General features: G+C 35.9%; 1 protein-coding gene across 2 annotated transcripts in view; it reads left to right on the top strand.

Moving 5' to 3' along the window:
- LOC136026411 (calcitonin gene-related peptide type 1 receptor-like) overlaps positions 1–19,703 on the top strand; it is a 213,497-nt gene that overhangs the window by 188,391 nt on the left and 5,403 nt on the right. Inside the window, exons 10-11 of one of the 2 annotated variants that reach the window (XM_065702978.1) lie at positions 9,363–9,655; positions 16,466–16,507. In XM_065702978.1, coding sequence (XP_065559050.1) covers positions 9,363–9,655; positions 16,466–16,507 — 335 coding nt within the window. The remainder of the gene's footprint in view (positions 1–9,362; positions 9,656–16,465; positions 16,508–19,703) is intronic. The other variant, XM_065702979.1, reaches the window with a different exon arrangement.

The following is a 19,703-nucleotide window of genomic DNA, read 5'->3' as shown; positions in this document are numbered from 1 at the left end:
ATAGACTCTTCTTCTGTCCTATTTTCTACTGCCCTACTCTCACTCATTATCCTACATCCTTTTTCTTTTTCTCTAATTTTTATTTTGGTCTCTAAATTTAATTCTATCTTGGCTCTAATTCGTAAATGATCAGACCCCACCAGTGCCAGAATCTCAAAATCGAAAATCAATCACACTTGGAAACCTCCCACTATAACAAGTAAATTCTCCCTTACTCTTATCCATTCCTATTCACCAATTCAGAATTACAAACTTATCATTTTTACAAAATTCCCAAAACTTCCTTCCCCAATTAATATTTCTCCGAAGGTGATCCCTATTTGCCCCCTGCGGAAGAACCATATCAATATCATCGCAATTCGCATTCATGAACAGACCAGATTATCTCCCGTGTGGATCCAACATAAACGTTAAGGTTTCCTAGAGAGCAAAAACACTCGGCAGGATACAGTTTTGAAAAGACACATTTCTCCCTCTTTAGAATCGTCCATGTATCCTCTTCCAAAAATAAACTGCACTCTGGTAGAATATATACAGCACAAAAACTAACTTTAATCGACACTAGATTACATGACGCATTTTTCAAGATTGAAACTTTAATCCTTCGCAAAAATTTCTTTGATAATAGAGAGCAGCACCTCCATACGTTCTTCCATTTTTTTATTTTTTCCAGTTGACACATAAATATAGGATAAATATAGGACTTTCCAAACGAGTCTCAACCACTGATATCAAGTCTCACTTGCAACTACTTAACCTCCAAAACCCGTGGATTTTGTCTTCCGCAAACCCTTGAATGTTCCAATGCACAATTTATATCTTTTTCTACACCCATGGCCTGCTAATTCCTAGTTCCAGTTTCTTTTTTCCCTTTTTATTTCTCTGATTGAATCCCAGATTTCTTGGCGTAAAATCTTGCCTTGCATTACAAAATGAGTTTATACGGTCGCGGAAAAAGGGTCTAGGGTTAAATCCACTATGATATTTCGGATCATTAGGGTAAACTTCTGCATTCAACCAATTAGAGCCTTGGCTGGAAGCAGGCAGCAGAGAGTTTTTTCGCTCTGCGGTGGATGGGGTCGACTCATTTCTATTTTCGAAAATGCTATGTGCACTACTAAACGACGTCTGTAAATTATCGGTCTTCAGAGACATTTGGAAATAAATTCTCTCTCTAAGTACATCATTTGCCATTCCATTTTATAAATTACTTGTTTTTCCCCTAAAATCTCATGGTTCTCTTATTGTTCAATTCGGCCTGTTTCAAAGTTATAACGATAGTATTTATTTCTAGTAATCAGTTTCAAACCGCGTAGCCTCTGGTTCTGTTGACCATCGTTTCGTTTGATCAATCGCAATTTTTAGTTGGCTTGGTGAAAACATTTTTCGCTCCGTGTACTGCGGGCGAACTGATAATTTATGCTCACGCAGATAAACGCTTGATTTCAATACGAGGTCTCTGGCAGATACATTACCGAATTTCATTAAGACAGGGGGAATACCACGGGTTGATTTTAGGCGAAACGCATCTCTAAAATCACTAGGGCACATTTGTGTGTTTGGGATAATGTTGTTAAGTAGAAATCAAATCATGGAAAATTGACCAACCTCTTCTAATTAGATCAAAGTTATATAAAATGAGGTTAGAGTATTTATTGTCAGCTTCAAGCTGCTGTAACTTTGATTTTGTTAGCTCCAGTTCTCTATGTGGGCTAGCCAATTCATACTAAATTATAGCGCTTTGCTGCTTAAATTAATTCACTGATGTGTCCTTTCGCTGAGACAATATTCCCAGATCCCCACTGATCGATGATACCTGTTGAGCTATTGGGTCAATCTTTTTTTATATGTAAGCTCTTTTTGTTAATCTTTGCTAGTATATCTGACAAGGTCTGGGCTTGATTCTCTGCCATTATTCCTTTCCTACTACAAAAATATTTAACAAGGAAAGGTATTTAGGTTTCTATGGGCAGCCCCACGTACGTTCTTTCACTGTAGCCCGACTTCCAATCAGCTACTATCCTATCCAGTTTTAAACTATCGAAGTCCGTATTATGCAAGTGCTCAAATATCAGTCAAAATGTTAACTCACTCACTACTATCTGCCAAACATACTTCATTCCACTTGTGATTGAATCCGGTAATGCACGAAGTCACTAAAACCAAAAACTGGTTTTTATGGCACTTGGTATTAACCAAGTGGCATATAGCGATCACATATTCTGTTGGTCTGTCTGTCTGTCTGTCCCAGTTTTGCTAATTTAGGCATTTCCAGATAAGCTAGGATGATGAAATTTGGCAGATGTTTCATGGACCAGACTAGATTAAATTAGAAATAGTCTTTTCCCCAATTCGACCATCGGGAGGGGGAGTGGAGGACAATTAATTCGGAAAAACTAGACAAAATGAGGTATTTTAACTTACAAACAGGTGAACAGATCTTTATGAAATTTGATATTTAGAAGAATATTGTGTCTCAGATATTTTATTTTAAATCCCGACTGGATCCGGTGACATTTGGGGGGGAGTTGGAACGGGAGACCTAAAATCTTGGAAAGCGCTTAGAATGGAGGGATTGGGATAAAACATGGTGGGAAAATTAGCACAAGTCCTAGATACGTGATTGACATAACCAAAAAAAGATCCACTATCTTTGGGTGAGTTGGGGGGAGGGTTAATTTTGAAAAATTAGAAAAAAATGAGGTATTTTTAACTTACGAAGGAGTGATCAGATCTTAATGAAACTTCATATCTAGAAGGACCTCGTAAATCAGATCTATTGTTTTAAATCCTGACCGGATCCAGTGTCACTGGGGGGAGTTGGGGTGGGGGAACCGGAAATCTTGGAAAAGGCAAAGAGTGGAGAGATCAGGATGAAACTTGATGGGAAGAATAAGCACAAGTCAAAGATACGTTGCTGACATAACCAGACCGGATCCAATCTCTTTGGAGAAGTTGGAGGGGGGGTAGTTCGGAAAAATTAGAAAAAATGGAGTATTTGTAACTTACAAATGGGTGATCAGATCTTAGTGAAATTTGATGTTTAAATGAATTTTGTGCTTCAAAGCTCTTATTCCAAATCCAGACCAGATCTAGAGACATTGGTGGGGGGGGGGAGTTGGAGGGGGAGACCGATAATCTTAAAAAGCGTGAAAATTGATGTATCTTTATCTTAAGAATGGGTGATCGGATATTAATAAAACTCGATAAAAAAAGATTTTATGTCTCAGATGCTATTTTTAATTCGAATCGGATCCGGAGACATCGGGGGTTGGAGGGGGAACCAGAAATCTTGGAAACCGGAAATCGCGGAAAACACTTAGAGTGGAGAGATCGGGATGAAACTTTAATTAGAGTCGGGGGGGGGGAGTTGTGGTAATTCGGAAAAATTACAAAAATTGAGGTATTTTTAACCGGATCAGTTTTGACTCTCAAAAGGGAACTAGCATTTTTAATTTCTAGTGATTTGAATCCCCTCTAGAGTTAATTTCTTCTATAAGAACTTTACATATCCCCGGGTCATACGTTATAACCCTTCCTCTAGACTCTGGTAGAGGCTATGTTGACATCAAAGTCTCTGTTATCTGATCGTTGGACTATTTCAAACAAAATGGCTATCTCAAAAATTTCAACTAAATTCATTTTAGCGGAAAAAGGGTGCGTGAGAGTGGAATGGGTGGGAGGTAGATGCCCTAGGATTACTTTTGACTCTTAAAATGGTGACTAGAACTCTCTGTTTCCAATCAAATGAGCTAATTCTGAATTTTATTAGACCACCTCTTAGATAAAAACCTTATTTACCTCGGAAAAAATTTACCAACACTTGCCTACGGGGAGTTGTGCTGACCTCGTAGTTTATTTATTTTTTATTTGATATTCTAACTATTTTGAATAAAATGGCTATCTAAAAATTTTGATCGGATGTGTTTGAGCAAAAAGGGCCTTTTGGGGCAGTTGCCCCTCTATCACTTTTGACTTCGAAAAACTAGAAATAATAGTTTACAATTGAATGAGTCCCCTCCGTAGTTTATGCTACCATCCCTTCCATAAAAACCTCAGATTCCCCAGGGGCATAATTTACGACACTTGTCTGTCGTTTGAACTATTTTTAACAAAATGACTGTCCCAAAATTTTCACCGGATGGGTTTGGGGCAAAAAAAATATTGAGGGGCTTTTTACCCACCAATGCTTTTTTACCAAACAAGTGAACCAGAACTATCAGTTTCTGTTCAAAGAAGCCCCCTCTGAAGTTTATATGAGCATCCCTTCCATAAGATCCACATATATCAACTGACCCTGGACCTTGGGGAGTTTTGTTGACCCTGAAGTCTTTGTTATCTTTGAAATATTTAAAAAAAATTATTGGATACATTTGGGAAAAATAAGGCACGGGTGGCTAGTTCCCACCCATCACTTTAGACTCTTAAAATGGGTACTATAACTTCCAATTTCCAAGCGAATGAGCTCCATTCGAAGTTTATACGACCCTACCTTCCAAATAAAATTAAACAATGGAGCCTGATGGCCTTGGAGCTGGTGGGGAGGGGAGGCTAGTTGCCATCAGATCACTTTTGACTTTTAAAAGAAGTACTGGAACATTAAATTTCTAATCATTTGAGTTCAATTTCAATTTTAATTTCAATTTATTCAAATTAAAAAAACATAACACCAATAATAATAAAGATCCTGGAAGCGAACTTGTTGAGTACCATAACAACAACAAAATTGAAAATGAAGAAGAGAGAGAGAAACAAAGAAAAGAGATAACATGGGTAATTAAATCAAATTGAATAAAAATTTAGAGAATTACAATATCAAAATTTTAGGATATTTTTATACAGCGTGCGAAAACTTGTGGATAGCTCGACACTGGAGGGTATTATATCCCATTGAAGTATAAATTTATAAATGAGGGATTCCTGGGCGGAACTAGAGTTGCGCTTGGGAACAATGAAGGAACGGTTGGATGAGCGGAGACAGAGACCTTCAAAATTATTACTATTAAAATAAGATAATAATTTGGGAGGAAGATTTTTATGGTAAGCAGAGTATGCAAGGGATAGATTTAATTTTTCGATAATTTTTGTTCAAAAGGGATAATGCCCGAATAGGAATATAGTCCAGGGTGGGATATAGTCAGGGCAGCCAAGAAACTGCTTTGGCGGCACGGTTTTGGGCAGATTTTAATTTATTAGTAACTGAAGGATAAGTGTTGCCCCAAACAGATCCGCAGTATGAGATATATGGGTAAATAAAAGAGTAGTAAAGATGACAAGGATATGGGGAGGTAGAAAATATTTCACACGATTAATCATACATACCTCTCGCAAGATTATGGCTTTGCTGTAAGGCACATCATCTGATTAGTTGGTGGGAGGTGGGTACATATTTCTACCCCAACAGTCTCTGTCCTAAAAGTCTCTACTCCAAACAGTATCCAGCTCAGAAGTGTGTTTCTCTAGTTTTTTCTAGTGTTTTGTACATGTTTTTATTTATTTATGCATTCATTTTACTGCTCAAGGTAGACTCGTTACTCTTTTTCAATACTGATGAAATCAAACAACTCACGTGCTGTTGACCTTCACAACCAGTTTTGCCGGACTACAAAGGTCCACCAGAACCAAAACAAGTCATGTAAGATTGTGTCATCTTCCCATGTAAATTTTGGGCCGTGTCCTTACTTAAGGGGGCCCTGAAGATTTTTTCTTGGCCCTCAAGGGTTTTTAAGTAATGAACACCTGTGTCTCTTAGAAAATATATCCTATTAAGTAAAAAACACCTGTATCTTTTAGAAAACACTCCTTATTACATAACAACTAAAGTAAACATCCCCTATTACGTAACAAACAACTACAGATTTTACAAAAGACTTTCTATTATGTAACATGCACCTGCGTCTTCAACAAAAAATACTAACAGTTGTGCCTTAAACAGGTTTATTGCCGATAAGCTTCTTCCTCATTTTAAATCATTAAAGCAATAAAGGAGTAGTGGCTATTCTAAAAGTCTTGTGACCATATTACTCATCTTGAGTTTATTATCAACAGCCCGACTAAATAGTGATTCGAACATACTGCGTATATTCCAAAACAAAAACGAACAGCATGAATCTCATGTGCACCAAGACCGTCCCATGGATTTACAGTATACGTAGCAAATACTAAATTCATGACAAAAAAAAAATTCTTCTGGTACAAAGGTTGTACTTTGCTGGTCCGCTTATGTTGTTCCAAATGAAAAAGGCTTTTCTAGGAAGTAACGAGGTTAAAAGAATCTTCAAGTTCTCTATAAAGCCTTAAAAGATTTAGTTCTGGAAAACCACGCCATTGGCAAAGAATTTTTTAACTAAACGATCTGTCACGCCGATTAAAAGTCAATTTCCTTTTATTAGTGATTCTTTAGCCCTTCTAGGTTAGATATTACTAATCTACAAAAAAAAGGATACTTCTGTAGTCGAAATAGTTTGATGTTGTTGAAATGGAATTTTTTTTAAAGAAAATCACCTTATGCCTTTTAAGTACCAGGTAACTTGTTAAGTAACTTTTAAGTACATACCAGGTAACTAACTCATACCTTTAGGAGAGTTATTTTTTGCCGATCAAACTGCCGAGAACTTACTTCCTTAGATAAAGGTTTTTTTTTAATTTTATCTCCGAACTAAGTGCTTAGTTCTCAGCTCAGGTTGTTTTCATTTATTCATTAAGCTTCTTTCTCCTCTGATGAAAACACTAAAGAACTTGACAGGAATATCACGAAAGATGCCATCAGTTTAAATTGCTTTTAGTGGAAAGAGTAGTTGCCTGAGCATTTTCGCTTAGAATTATAAAAATGATGTGAATAAAAACACAAATCAGCACTTTAAAGTAGCAAATCTTTGTTTTCTAGCCATTATTTTTCCTAATTAGGTTCCAAAGTCTCTTTAATTCATATTTTTTTCCATTCTTTTAATTTTCCCCTGTACAAAAATTGCCGTTAAAGCACGGTTTTAATGATTTAGTAGTATATGCGTCGTAGGGCTATAATAGAACATACGGTTCGACTAAAATAAAAAGAAGAAAAACGTAGGATATTTATGAAAACTCCAATTAACTAAATGTAACAACTAAATTTTAGATTCTCTTTGAACAATTTAGTGATATGATCATATATGGTTACCTTAATGTTCCAATCAGCTAAAAATTTACTCTTCACGCACTACTTAACTAAAAATCTTAGCTGTTCATTATATTAGTCTGGTATTTTTTTTAATTAATTAATATCCATTAAAGTGTTTTAAATACAACCATAAAAAGCTGATTCTTTTTCTGATGTATGCATTACTATTAAAATTTCTCTTTTTTTTAGTTTTGGTTACTTTAGGAAGAAATTACTCCTTACTTAAAATTTGTTGCCGGAAACTGCTTGATTGTGGTTTAGGTGCATCAAAAGAAGGAACCAATTTCTATCTACAAAATTAAGAGGTGCATTACTATTGTCATATTGTGTACTGGAAATACTACTACTACCTTACTACTACTACTAACAGCTCACTGCAACACCAAGACGCCTGAGGCCGACACAGCTGCACACGCTTCTCCTAACTGAATTAAAAGTTAGCTGTTAAGAAACAGGCAGAATATTTATATATCCAGGAAGATTTAGTTGGTGATTTATCTTGTTAAATAGTCGTTGTCTTCAAATTTTGTTGTTTCTTTTTGTCTCAAAAGTAAAATGGTAGTTATATTAGCCTAAGTCAAAAAGATCCTAATGGAGCAAAAATAGGGATCAAAACTTGGTAGTATTGATTCGTGCCGGGTTTCGGAAATTTATTATTCTGGTCAGGCTTGAAACGAACGGAGATAAAAATGAATGTTCTTGTCAAGCTCAAAACAACTAAAAATGAAACAAATAACAATAGGCCTTGTCACTTCTAGGTGTGAATTTACTATTATAAAGAGATATACTTGTGGCTTTGTTAGTGTATCCACCTTTACAATCCCTGCTCTCTGTAGGGGGTTGCTGTTTTGTTGTATTAAGCTGATTAAATAGAACCGTTGAAACAGTTGAAAACTCTAAAAGACCAAATTTGCAGGGATTAAGAGTTGGCCCTTCACTCCACTCATACTCTTTAAGTGATGGAATATCATTTGCCCATTCTGAAAAATTCAGATAGATTGCTTCAACAATTAAAATGGAAATTCAAAAAAACTTATATCAGTATCATTTTTGTTATAGCCTACCTTAGAATGAACTGGAGTCTAAGACACAAATAGTGACGAATTAAGTATTACTTACGAGAAGTAAATGGGAATTCACATTCTTATTCGCATAAAATTAATAGATTATTTACTTCTATTATCTTAAATAGTGTTTTTTTCGTCTTGCAATAGAGAAACATACTGTTAAAAATGCAAATAGTACATATGGCTCTTAATATGGGATAAAGTAAGATTTTCCAATCGAAATATTGCTTAAAATACTGTCAATGCTGATCGAATTACTAGCTGAATCAAGTACCATTGCCAAGCCAAAACATGGATTGAAAAAACCAGCATTATGGGCGAGGCTATCACCCCCTCATACCCTCTAAAGGTGAGATAGTCATTTCAACTTGATTGAAAACTAAATAGAATAAAATTTCTAAATCCAAATAGTGCTTCTTAGCAACATACAAAATATTTTAGCAACTACAGATTGTTAATCCGTGAACATCCTTCTCGGGAAATGTTAGATATTTAGTATTGTTGTGGACAAAGACTTAGAATTTCTATCTCTCAGGCTCTCAAACTTGATGAATTGATTGTCTGTGCTAAAAGGTTAAGTTACGTTGTGGTATGTATAACATTTCACACTTTTACGCTACGGTCCTTTTACACTAAGCTACAGTAAAAAAATTATATGTCATCGTAAGCGTCGTCCTAATTCTTCACAATCATCATAAGCAAACAATTCAAAAATGAAAATAAAAAAATATTAAAGATTCAAAAAACAAAAATAGGACATTAGAATCAATTTCGACCAAACTTTATGTTTCGGCAGCTTGATTTTAAGCTATAATACAGTAACCAAATTTTGTCTAATAACATTTTGCAAGTATTCTTTGAAAGGGAAATAAGTAAAATAAAAACTCATCACAGAGTTATGAATGTTAGAAATGGTTAGAAAGTTAAAAAGTTAGATTCGATTACTAACTATAATCACTTGCTATTACTAGCAGGGTATCAGCCTTTGAGTTGCAGAGCATTTGCAACTTTGGTTCAAATCTTACATAGATTAAGTTCGACCTTCTAATACTTCTTATATTCTAGATGTTCTACTCTGCATGATTCACTGAATGAATAGTGAAATTTTGCCGTTTTACAATAAGAAGGATTTTTTTTAGGAACTCGTAATGAGCTTATCCTTCAGTCTTCAGTGGATGACAAAAATAGGTACTTACAAAATAAGGGCCGAAGATTTTCAAGGAATCCTAAATGTCCATGTGGCTACAAAAAGGCTGTCCGAGCCACTTTAATTTTAATACCGCTTCTCGGACTTCATTACATATTGGTCCCATTCTATGAGGAAGAAACATTAGATCTTGATGATCTTCCATCACCTGACGACCAGAATGTAGGACCAACTTCATGGGATGTGGCTTATCAAATGATTTTAGCGGTTACTGCTTCATTTCAGGTAATTTGGTTGCAAACTTTGCTATCGTTTATCTTCCCTTGAAGTATACACGTATCCTATGTTTTTGTTTGTTGTTTTATTTTCTTAAAAAGTGGCACCCATTTCACCCTAAATTCAGTCTCAAAGGCTAAAGTATCATTTGCACTTTGCTGAAAACGAAATATAGCCTATTTCAAACAGCTATTTCAAAATCAGTATAGTGTATAGGAATGAAAAAAACATTTCTTAGAAAACATGCACTGCGACTTTCCGTTTTCTTTTCAAACAATACGTGGTAACGAACTGTAGTAAAGAGTGAACTGGCTCAATATTAAACGAAAGTCTAAAAAACAGAATCTTGATACTAATAGATGCATCAAAAGAGTCGGATTGTTATACTGATTTTAAATATACAAGTTTCATCAAATTTATTCTTGCCCATCAAAAGGTACGAGCCTGAGAAAATTAGCCTTATTTTGGAAAAAGGGGAATTACCCCTAAAAGCCATAAAATCTTAACGAAAATCACACCATCGCATTCAAACTATCACACCCCCCAACCCCCTGTAGAAGTTTCAAGCTACTATCTGCAAAAATGTGGAACTTCGTATTTTTTGCAAGAAGACCAATTGTGGATGTGTTGTTTATTTGTTTTTTGTTGTTTTTTTCTTCTTTTCCCCAGTTTTTTTCTTCTGATCGTATCGACACAGTTGCCCCAGAATGTCACGAAAGAGCTTATTCTAACGGAAATCAAAAGTTCTAGTGCATTTTTAAGTGACCACAAAAATTTGAGTGCACCAAGACCACCTCCCACGCTCCCTTTTTCCCAAAGTCAAAATTCAAGAATCAAAATTTAAGATAGCCATTTTGTTCAGAATAGTCGAAAAACATAATAACTATGTTTTTGGGGACGACTTACTCCCCGAAAATACCTGGGGGGAGGGCTGCCAGTTACAAACTTTGACCAGTGTTTACGTACAGTAATGGTTATGGGGAAGTGTAGGGAAGTTTTAAGGGGGATAATTTTTTTGTTTGGTGGGGGGTTGAGGGGAGTGAGCTACGTAGAAGAATTTTTCCTTGGAGGAATTTGTCATGGGGGAAGAGAAATTCCGTGAAGGGGCTCAGATTTTCTAGCATTATTTAAAAAAACAATAAAAAATTAATATGAATATGTTTTTTCAACTGAAAGTAAGGAGCTGCATTAAAACTTATTACGAACAGAAATTATTACGCACATGAGGGGTTCATCTCCTCCTGAATACCTCGCTCTTTACGCTAAAGGACTTTTAGTAATTTAAGCTTTTTATTCGACGTTTTTTGTGATTCTGGGGTCATTTCTAAAAAATTGGGACAAAATATAAACTTTAGTGTAAAGAGCGAGGTATTAAGAAGGGGGCAAACCTCCTCATATACGTAATAAAAATTTAAGAATATGGAAGTTATTTACTAACTCGTAATTCGTAATTTACGTATATTTATTACTAATAAAAACGTTCGTAAAAAAAATTAAAAAGTTCTTGTTGCCTTTTTAAGTTACCAAAAATTTAAGGGCAACTAGGCCTCCTCCTCCACCCCTTTTTTTATCAAAATCGTCCGACCAAAAATATGAGAAAGCCATTTAGCCAAAAAAAATTAATATGCAAATTTCGTTTCAATTATTCATATACGGTGAGCCAAAATCAAAACATACATTAATTTGAAAACGTTCAGAAATTAAAGAAAAAACAAGTTTATTTAACTGCAAGTAAGGAGTTACATTAAAACTTCAAACGAACAGAAATTGTTCCGTATATGAAAGGGGTTGTCCCCTCCTCAACGCTCCGCTGCTCACGCTAAAGTTCGACTCTTTGTCGCAGTTCTACTTTTTTAGAACAATAAGAAACTTTAGCGTAAAGAGCGAGGTGTCAAGGAGGGGACAACCTCTTTCATATACGAAATATTTCTGTTCGTGTTAAGTTTTAATGTGGCTCCTTTCTTGCAGTTAAAAAACTTACTTTTTTTATTTAATACTAACAAAAGATGACAAATAACGATAAGCATGCTGCTTCTTATCTGAACTAAACATCAATCAGAATGGATCCTATAATTATAAGAAACATAAAAGGGAGGTAAAGGTGGAGTAATTGGGCTAGTTTCGTGTTAAGGTGGTTCATACCTGGTTCAAGCTTGTCAGTGGGAGGGGTTCCTCTCTCTTGATCATTATCCCTTTTACCAGAAGACCATGTAGGGTATTTTAATATTGCAAGTTCTATATTTGCAAGAAATGACTGGTGGTTGCTTGAGGAGAGAAGACAAAAATAGAAAATACTAAGGCACAAAAAATTCGACTGAAAATTGAAATAGAAATAATGAACAAAATAAGATTATGCGCGTTTTAACTTTAGTATTTGCGTTTTAATTGGATCAAACTATTGACTAATCGTCGAATAACAGATGAAAAAGATATTTTGCAGTTTAGGAAAGGATAGATTTTCTTTAGGCTGTGCGATAAATTGCACCTTTATAGCTGGAAGATTAATCTATTACTAGCTTTAAGTGTTTCCACATTTCTTCTTTTTCATAGATGCGTTGTTTAATTTGATCAGATTGTAGAGCCTTATTATTTATTCATCGTTTCCGGTGTTCCCCGAGTTCTTTTCTTGGTGGATTGATGACAGTTTGACGGATGGTCTTCCCAACATATTTGCAAATTTTGTGTTTGTTTTTCTTGACTGATTGAAAGAGCTCTCGCGATTTTATGTGTTATTTATTTATACTACTTTGCGATAGTTATACAAAGCAAACCCACTCATCCAGGGATATACACTAAGTCAAGTGGTTGTACGTTAGGAACACGGGGGAGCAGGTACGGATGTGGGTGTAGATGCTTAGCCCAAAAGTCAGAAAAAAAAACTGACTAGACGTGGAGTTAGAAGTAAAAACGACAACTGTCTCTGAGATATAATCAGAAAACCATTGAAATGAAAGTGGTATTACTCTTTAATGAGTGAAATACTGATACTCTTAATATCTAGCAAATAAAACTTTGAGTAGAGATTTTAGTATTAATTCGATATGTGTAGAAATTCGACAAAATATTTTATTAGCTCGAGATGTGTAAAAGTCTTTTACTATATTGCTTGACTTCCATAGTTTGGATTCTTTCCTAGCAATGTGTATTTATTTTGCGAGTCTTAAAAGGTAGACATAGTATTGAGTCTTTGACTTGTATGTACTGATATATATATATATATATATATATATATATATATATATATATATATATATGTTTAAAATCCTTTAAAAGGAATTTAAATAAAGAGAAACAGAAGGTAAAAATTTGTCTCAGCTGAAGTGTGTTTGCGCTAAAAGTTTAACTTATTTGGCACATAAAACAAAATCGCAGCCGGTTTCAGCCCTTTTTATGGCACTTGGTATCTACCAAGTGATGTATAGCGATCGCAAAATCTGTCGGCCGGTCTGTCGGTTCTGGTTTTGCTAGTTTAGGCACTTCCAGGTAAGCTGGGACGATGAAATTTGGCTGGCATATCAAGAACCAGACCAGATTAAACTAAAAATTGTCGTTTCCTCGACCATCTGGGGGAGGGGGAGTAGGGGGCAGTTAAATCAGAAAATATAGAAAAAATTAGGTATTTTTAACTTACGAATGGGCGATCAGATCTTAATGAAATTTAATATTTCGAAGGATATTGTGTCTCAGATCTCTTATTTTAAATCCCGACCGGATATGGTGATATTGGGGGGAGCTGGGGGGAGAACCTAAAATTTGGAAAAACGCTTAGAGTGGAGGGATCGGGATGAAACTTGATGGGGAAAATAAACAGAAGTCCTAGATATGTGATTGACATAACCGGAACGTATCCGCTCTATTTGGGGGAGTTGGGGGAGGGTTAATTCTGAAAAATTAGAAAAAATGAGGTATTTTTAACTTACGAAGGAGCGATCGGATCTTAATGACATTTCATATTTAGAAGGAACTCGTAACTCAGATCTCTTATCTTAAATCCCGACCAGATCTAGCGTCATTGGGGGGAGGGGAGTTGGGGGGACCGGAAATGTTGGAAAACTCTTAAAGCGGAGAGATCACGATGAAACTTGGTGGGAAGAATAAAAACAAGTCCAAGATACGTGACTGACATAACTGGACTAGATCCGCTCTCTTTGGTGGTGTTAGGGGTGGGGTAGTAATTCGGAAAAATTAGAAAAAATGAGGTATTTGTAACTTGCGAACGAGTCATCAGATCTTAATGAAATTTGATATTTAGAAGGATCTCCCGATTCAAATTTCTTTTTTTAAATCCCGACCAGATCTGGCGACATTAGGAGGAGTTGGAGGGGGAAACTGGAATTCTTGTGAAAACATAATAATCGAGGTATCTTACGAATGGGTCATTGGATCTTAAAGAAACTTGATATATGAAGAATCTTAAGTTTCATATACTTCATTTTCAATTTGAATTGCATCCAGAAACATAGAGGGTTGGAGGGGGGAAACAGAAGTCTTGGAAAACGTTTAGAGTGCAGAGATCGGGATGAAACTTGATGGGAAGAATAAGCACAAGTTATAGATACGTAATTGACATAATTGGAACGGATCTGTTCCCTCTGGAGGAGCTGGGGGGTGTTGATTTGGAGAAATTGGAAAATTGAGGTATTTTTAACTTAAGAACGGGTGACCGGATCTTAGTGAAATTTGATATTTAGAAGGAACACATGTCTCAGAGCTCTTATTTCGAATCCCTACCAGATCTGTTGACATTGGGGGCAGTTGGAGGGGGAAACCGGAAATCTTTGTAGAGCGGATTAATCGGGATGAAACTTAGTGGGTAGAATAAGCAAATGTCGTAGATACGTGATTGACATAACCGTACTGGATCCACTCTCTCTGGGGGAGTTAGGGGGTGGGGTTCAGTGCTTTGGCGAATTTGGTGCTTCTGAAGGTGCTAGGACGATGAAATTTAGTAGGCGTGTCAGGGAGCTTCACAAATTGACTTGATAAAGTCATTTTCCCCGATCCGACCATCTGGGGGCTGAAGGGAGAGGAAAAATTAGAAATTTTTTATTTTTTCTAATTTAGGTCCTTCTATTTATAAATTATGAATGGGTGATCGGATCTTAATGAATTTTGATATTTAGAAGGACCTCATGACTCAGAACTCTTATTTTAAATCCCGACCGGCATTAAGCGTCTGATTTTCCTTTTAAATCAATCTATTGATTCTTAGAATTTTGCTAGAGCTCATACAACATGAGCTTTTGAGTCTTGCCTCCTCCGGCCTCATCACAAGTGCCATATGAACTGTTAGCTTTTATTTATTAGCAGCAAGCCAATTAAAATCTCAGGTAAGGACACATGAAATGGTCGGTGCTGCGGTGGAGTTTTGGTTGCCGAGTCAAAGTTGGCACTATTTACTTCACAAGATGCGAGAGTCCTTCGAAGTTCATATATTTAAGTCTGTTTTGGGACTTTGACTTAACATACGTAGCTGTAGAAGTCAGGAAAATAAACAAAGCTCCAGCTTCAGGAACTTTAATTAAATAATTCGGAACTGTAAACTCGACATTTGTCCTATGAAAATGACTCTTATTAGGTTACCAGTTACGTAGTGCTTATGTTTATCATTTTTTAGACAAGCTTTTCACCTTGGGAGAGTTTTTTGTGTTATCAACTGATGGGCTTATTCTTAATTAAAAAGCTGGTGATCGACTGGTGGAGTTATGGACTATGGTTATTAGTTGAAAAAATGTCCATTTGACAACTCTGTTGGAACAATCCATACAACTTTTTATGGAGATGCTCTTTCCGATTGAATTGTTTTCAATTAGTTTACCTTCATGCGTGTGTTCGGGGTTTTTTGTGTAGAACTAGTATTTGTTTTTATATGTGTGCATATTGATACTTTACTCCACACTTTTGGGAATAAGTTGTGTCTACCTATCTGACAGTTGGAAAAGTTTAGAATATATTCGCCTCTGAGGTCGGTACTCTCCGTTTTATTTTTTATCAGTAAAGGCGTATTTTTCGCTCAGTATCATCCGCCTCATCCTTGTCCTATGGATAACAGTTGCCCCATTGCTGACACTGACGTAATCCGCGGGATATTATTTTTCCAAATCCTACTAGGTAAACATTCTGTGCTCGAAATTACCTTAGAGAATCGGGTGCCCCGTATCACCACTGAAGTTTCAAGTGTTGGACACAGGTCTGACCTTTCAAATCTTAAGAGACTCTGTGTTGTTACTGGCGTCCCAGAATCTCCAAAATCTAAATTCCTAACCTTAAACATCGTAACATTGTTTTATTTTATGAGAGGAACAAGAATGAAAAATATAAAAGCTTAGAGATTAGAAAACGACGTGGCAATAATAAAGACCTCAAATTATGATTGTGACAAAGTATGTACATATTGTTTTTGTTGTTATTTCTTTTCTATCGTTATACGACATCTATCATTCACGTTCACAGTGTTTCTATAAATCAAGAAATTCATAATCATTAAATCAACTTCTATATTAGGATGTCCAGCTGTGAGCTCATATATCGTTGTCCTCAAAGCCTATGAGCTTTAAATTACCGTTATTTTATAAGCAAGTTAATTAAGTCTTTGAAAATATCTACATAAACTGAAATAAAAAAGAATTATGAACATTCACAAAAAGGATCCATAAGAAAAATCATAAGGGTTTCTTCAACTCACTGAAAAATAGCAACAATAATAACCATATACCTTTGAATCCCGAGAATGATAGCATTTGCAGGGTACTAAATGCCTTAACTTACAAGCTTACAAAACAGTGGGAAATTGCTTTGAAGAACCCACTTTTCTTGCAGGGAGTCTTCGTTGCTCTTCTTTTCTGCTTGTTGAATGCCGAGGTGAGTTTCTCTTATTTACACTCAGAAAAAAAACTCAATGTTTTGACTAAAAATCTTTGTTTAGTGTGATTTTAATTGTCCATTAGAACAACAACCAAAGCACAAAGCAATGCTTACAACTTATTATAAAAATTGTATGTATTCATCAAAATCTAATTTCAAGGCTATAGCTAGGACTATAATCACTTTTCCCACTCGGTGGTATCCCAGGGCCACAAAGCTTGTTATTTTTCTGGCAAAAAAAAATACGTATTTAACGATGACAATGTCATCTGTTAGATGCCTTAATGCCAAGAATTTAAGTATACTTCGTCTTTGTATCTCCTATTAACCAGGTTGAGTTTGATCCAAAATTGAGAAATTTTGTGTAGTTTTGAAAAAGGGGGGAAGCCCCCAAAAATTAAAGAAATCTTAATGAAAATCACACAATCAGATTCAGCGTACAAGAGAACTCCACTTTAGAGGTTTCAAGCTCCCATCTCCCAAAATGTGAAATTCTGAATTTTTTCCCAGACGAAAAATGGCAAATATGTATTTATTTTTTTGTTTATTGTGTTTTTCCATGGCTGATCGTATCAAACCAATGGTCCTAGAGGGCTAATTTGAACGGAAATTAGAAGTTCTAGTGCCCTTTTCAAGTAACCAAAAGATTGGATTGCAGCTAGCCCCCGCCCCTTTTCCCCCAAAGTTACCTGATCAAAATTTTAGACAGCAATTTGTTAAGATTAGTTGAAAGTTCTAATAACTACGCTCTGCCGATTGGTTAACCCCAACAGCCTCGGGGGAAATGGCTGAAAGTTAGGAAATTTGCCATTATTTTTCACATAGGATTTGTTATTGAGATCTACACAGAATTCTTTTTTGAAGGCGGAGAACATTTTTTGCTGGAAGAATTTTCCACGGGGTGGATTCTCCCTAGGGAAGGTACACGTTCCGGGGATAATTTTATACGGGGGTGGGGAGGGGAGTTTGCTGGAATTCCCACACGAAATTCGTTTTATATGTCTTTACTTTTTCTTTGGCGACTCAATTTTACATTTGGAGATGTTCAAGGGGAATTGTCCGGGGGAAATTTTCAGTGGGATTGCAACTTTACGGGGAATTTTTTGTGGGGGGATGGATTTTCCGAGGGAGAAACTTTTCTTTGGGGATTTTTGGTGGGAAAGCTTTTGATTTGGCGGTGGGGAATGTGCAGGAAAAATTTCCCACGGACGGGAGGGTGGCATTTCTGGCATAATTTAACAAAATGACCAAAAGTTAGATAAAAAACAAGTCTTTTTTTTTAATGAAAGTAGGCTAGAGAAAATTATTCAGGCTGAATTTTCCAAAGATAATTTTTCTGGAGGAATTTTCAGCGAAGATGGAATTTCCCGTTGGAATTTTCCGGAAAGTTTTTATGGGGGAGGAAATTTCCACAAAGTAAGTTTTCGGGGGGGAGTAATTTTTGCAGGGAGTGGTGAGGTGAATATCATATAAACCATCAGAAACTAAACAAAAAATAACAAATTTTCAGCTGAAAGCAAGGATCAAAATTAAAACTTACAACGAATGGAAATTATTCTGTATATGAGGAGGGATGCCCCTTTTTCAGTACCTCGCTCTTTACAATAAAGTTTGGTATTTTGTATCAAATCTTTAAGAACGAATCAAGAAAGAGGAGGGTCTTTTAATTAGAATTAATTTTAAAAACTTCTTCCACAAAACAAGTTTTTGAAAGAAAGTAAAGAGCTCCATTGAGCCAAATATGAGCAGAAAAAAGTTAGATATTCTTCCAGGCGTAAAACTACCATAGATAACCATCAATAAATAAATAAAACTTAGAAAGAACAATAATTAGAATAAATAACCGTTCAAACTCAAAACGAGCAAAATTTAATATATGCAGAGCTGACAACAGCAGAGCAGAAAATAATTTGCACTTTACTGAAAAAAAAGACCGTTGATTGTTAGTTTAATATGCATATACTGATATTTATTCCTTAAAGTTTTAGTAATTTGTATTTATTGAAGTTAAAATGTGAAAATATTTTAAACTGTATTTAATTTGGCATTGGGGTTATCAGGCCTACTCATGTTAATTTTTGCTCGTTTTGAGTTCCTTACCGAGTATTTTTTTTTTCAATCAGAGTTTTGTGCCTTCTATATGATTATAATATGAAAAAAAACTTCGTTTTCTTAAAGAGTTAAAGAGGCTGCGTCCCAAAGTCGAACCTTAAAAAGTACAGGAATTAGGAGAGGCAGTTGGGGGGCTGCCGCCCCCCAAACACCCCGCTTTTAAAGACTCTTTTGTACAGGTTTTTTGTTGAAGGGGGCGTCCGCCCCCTAACCCCCCGCTCTTGGCTTCGGAAAGGCCCTCTTTTAATTAACAAAAAATTGAAATGAATGAATAATGGAATAACTTCGAAAAATGTTAAACACAAAAGGACAGGAGAACCATTGCGCCGAAACTAGTAATTAGTAACAATGAAGTCCCCCCACAACAAAAAACCTGTACAAAAGAGTCTTTAAAAGCGGGGGGTTTGGGGGGCGGCAGCCCCCCAACTGCCTCTCCTAATTCCTGTACGTTTTAAGGTTCGACTTTGGGACGCAGCCTCTTTAACTCTTTAAGAAAACGAAGTTTTTTTCATATTATTTCTGTACGTTTTTCTACAATCCATGGTGGATGTAATTTAATAATTCCTGTACGAATGTTGATATTCGTAACTTTTAAGAATTTCAAAAATTCTTGATAAGAATTTCAAGGATAAGGATTTTAAGAATTTCAAAAATTCGACGCGGAATTCTCCGAGTAATTTTCCTGGAAAGTTTCTTTGGGAAATCTTAACCCCCCGATTTTCTAGCTTAGATTCCTGTACGTTTTAAGGTTCGACTTTGGGACGCAGCCTCTTTAACTCTTTAAGAAAACGAAGTTTTTTTCATATTTTGTGAAAAAAACCGCCCGATAAGGGACTTGAACCCTTGACCCGAGGATTAAAAGTCCCACGCTCTACCGACTAAGCTAACCACCTGCATGTGTGTGAATATGACTTTTAAATAACTTTTAAAAATTTCAAATTAACATGGGCTCTTATGGAGAAATGGGTTAATTAAGTGGCTAATGCGTGGTTTCTGGAAAACAGGGAAGGAGTTATCGGATCGAGCTGAAATTTCGCGGATAGCTCCTGGGCCGTAGGGGACCTTAACTTGTGAATTTCAG

Source organism: Artemia franciscana, chromosome 4 (genome assembly GCF_032884065.1).
Source record: "Artemia franciscana chromosome 4, ASM3288406v1, whole genome shotgun sequence".
In the NCBI taxonomy this organism is placed as follows: domain Eukaryota; kingdom Metazoa; phylum Arthropoda; class Branchiopoda; order Anostraca; family Artemiidae; genus Artemia; species Artemia franciscana.
Note: the sequence above shows the minus strand (reverse complement) of the source record. Positions and strands in the feature narration are given on the sequence as shown.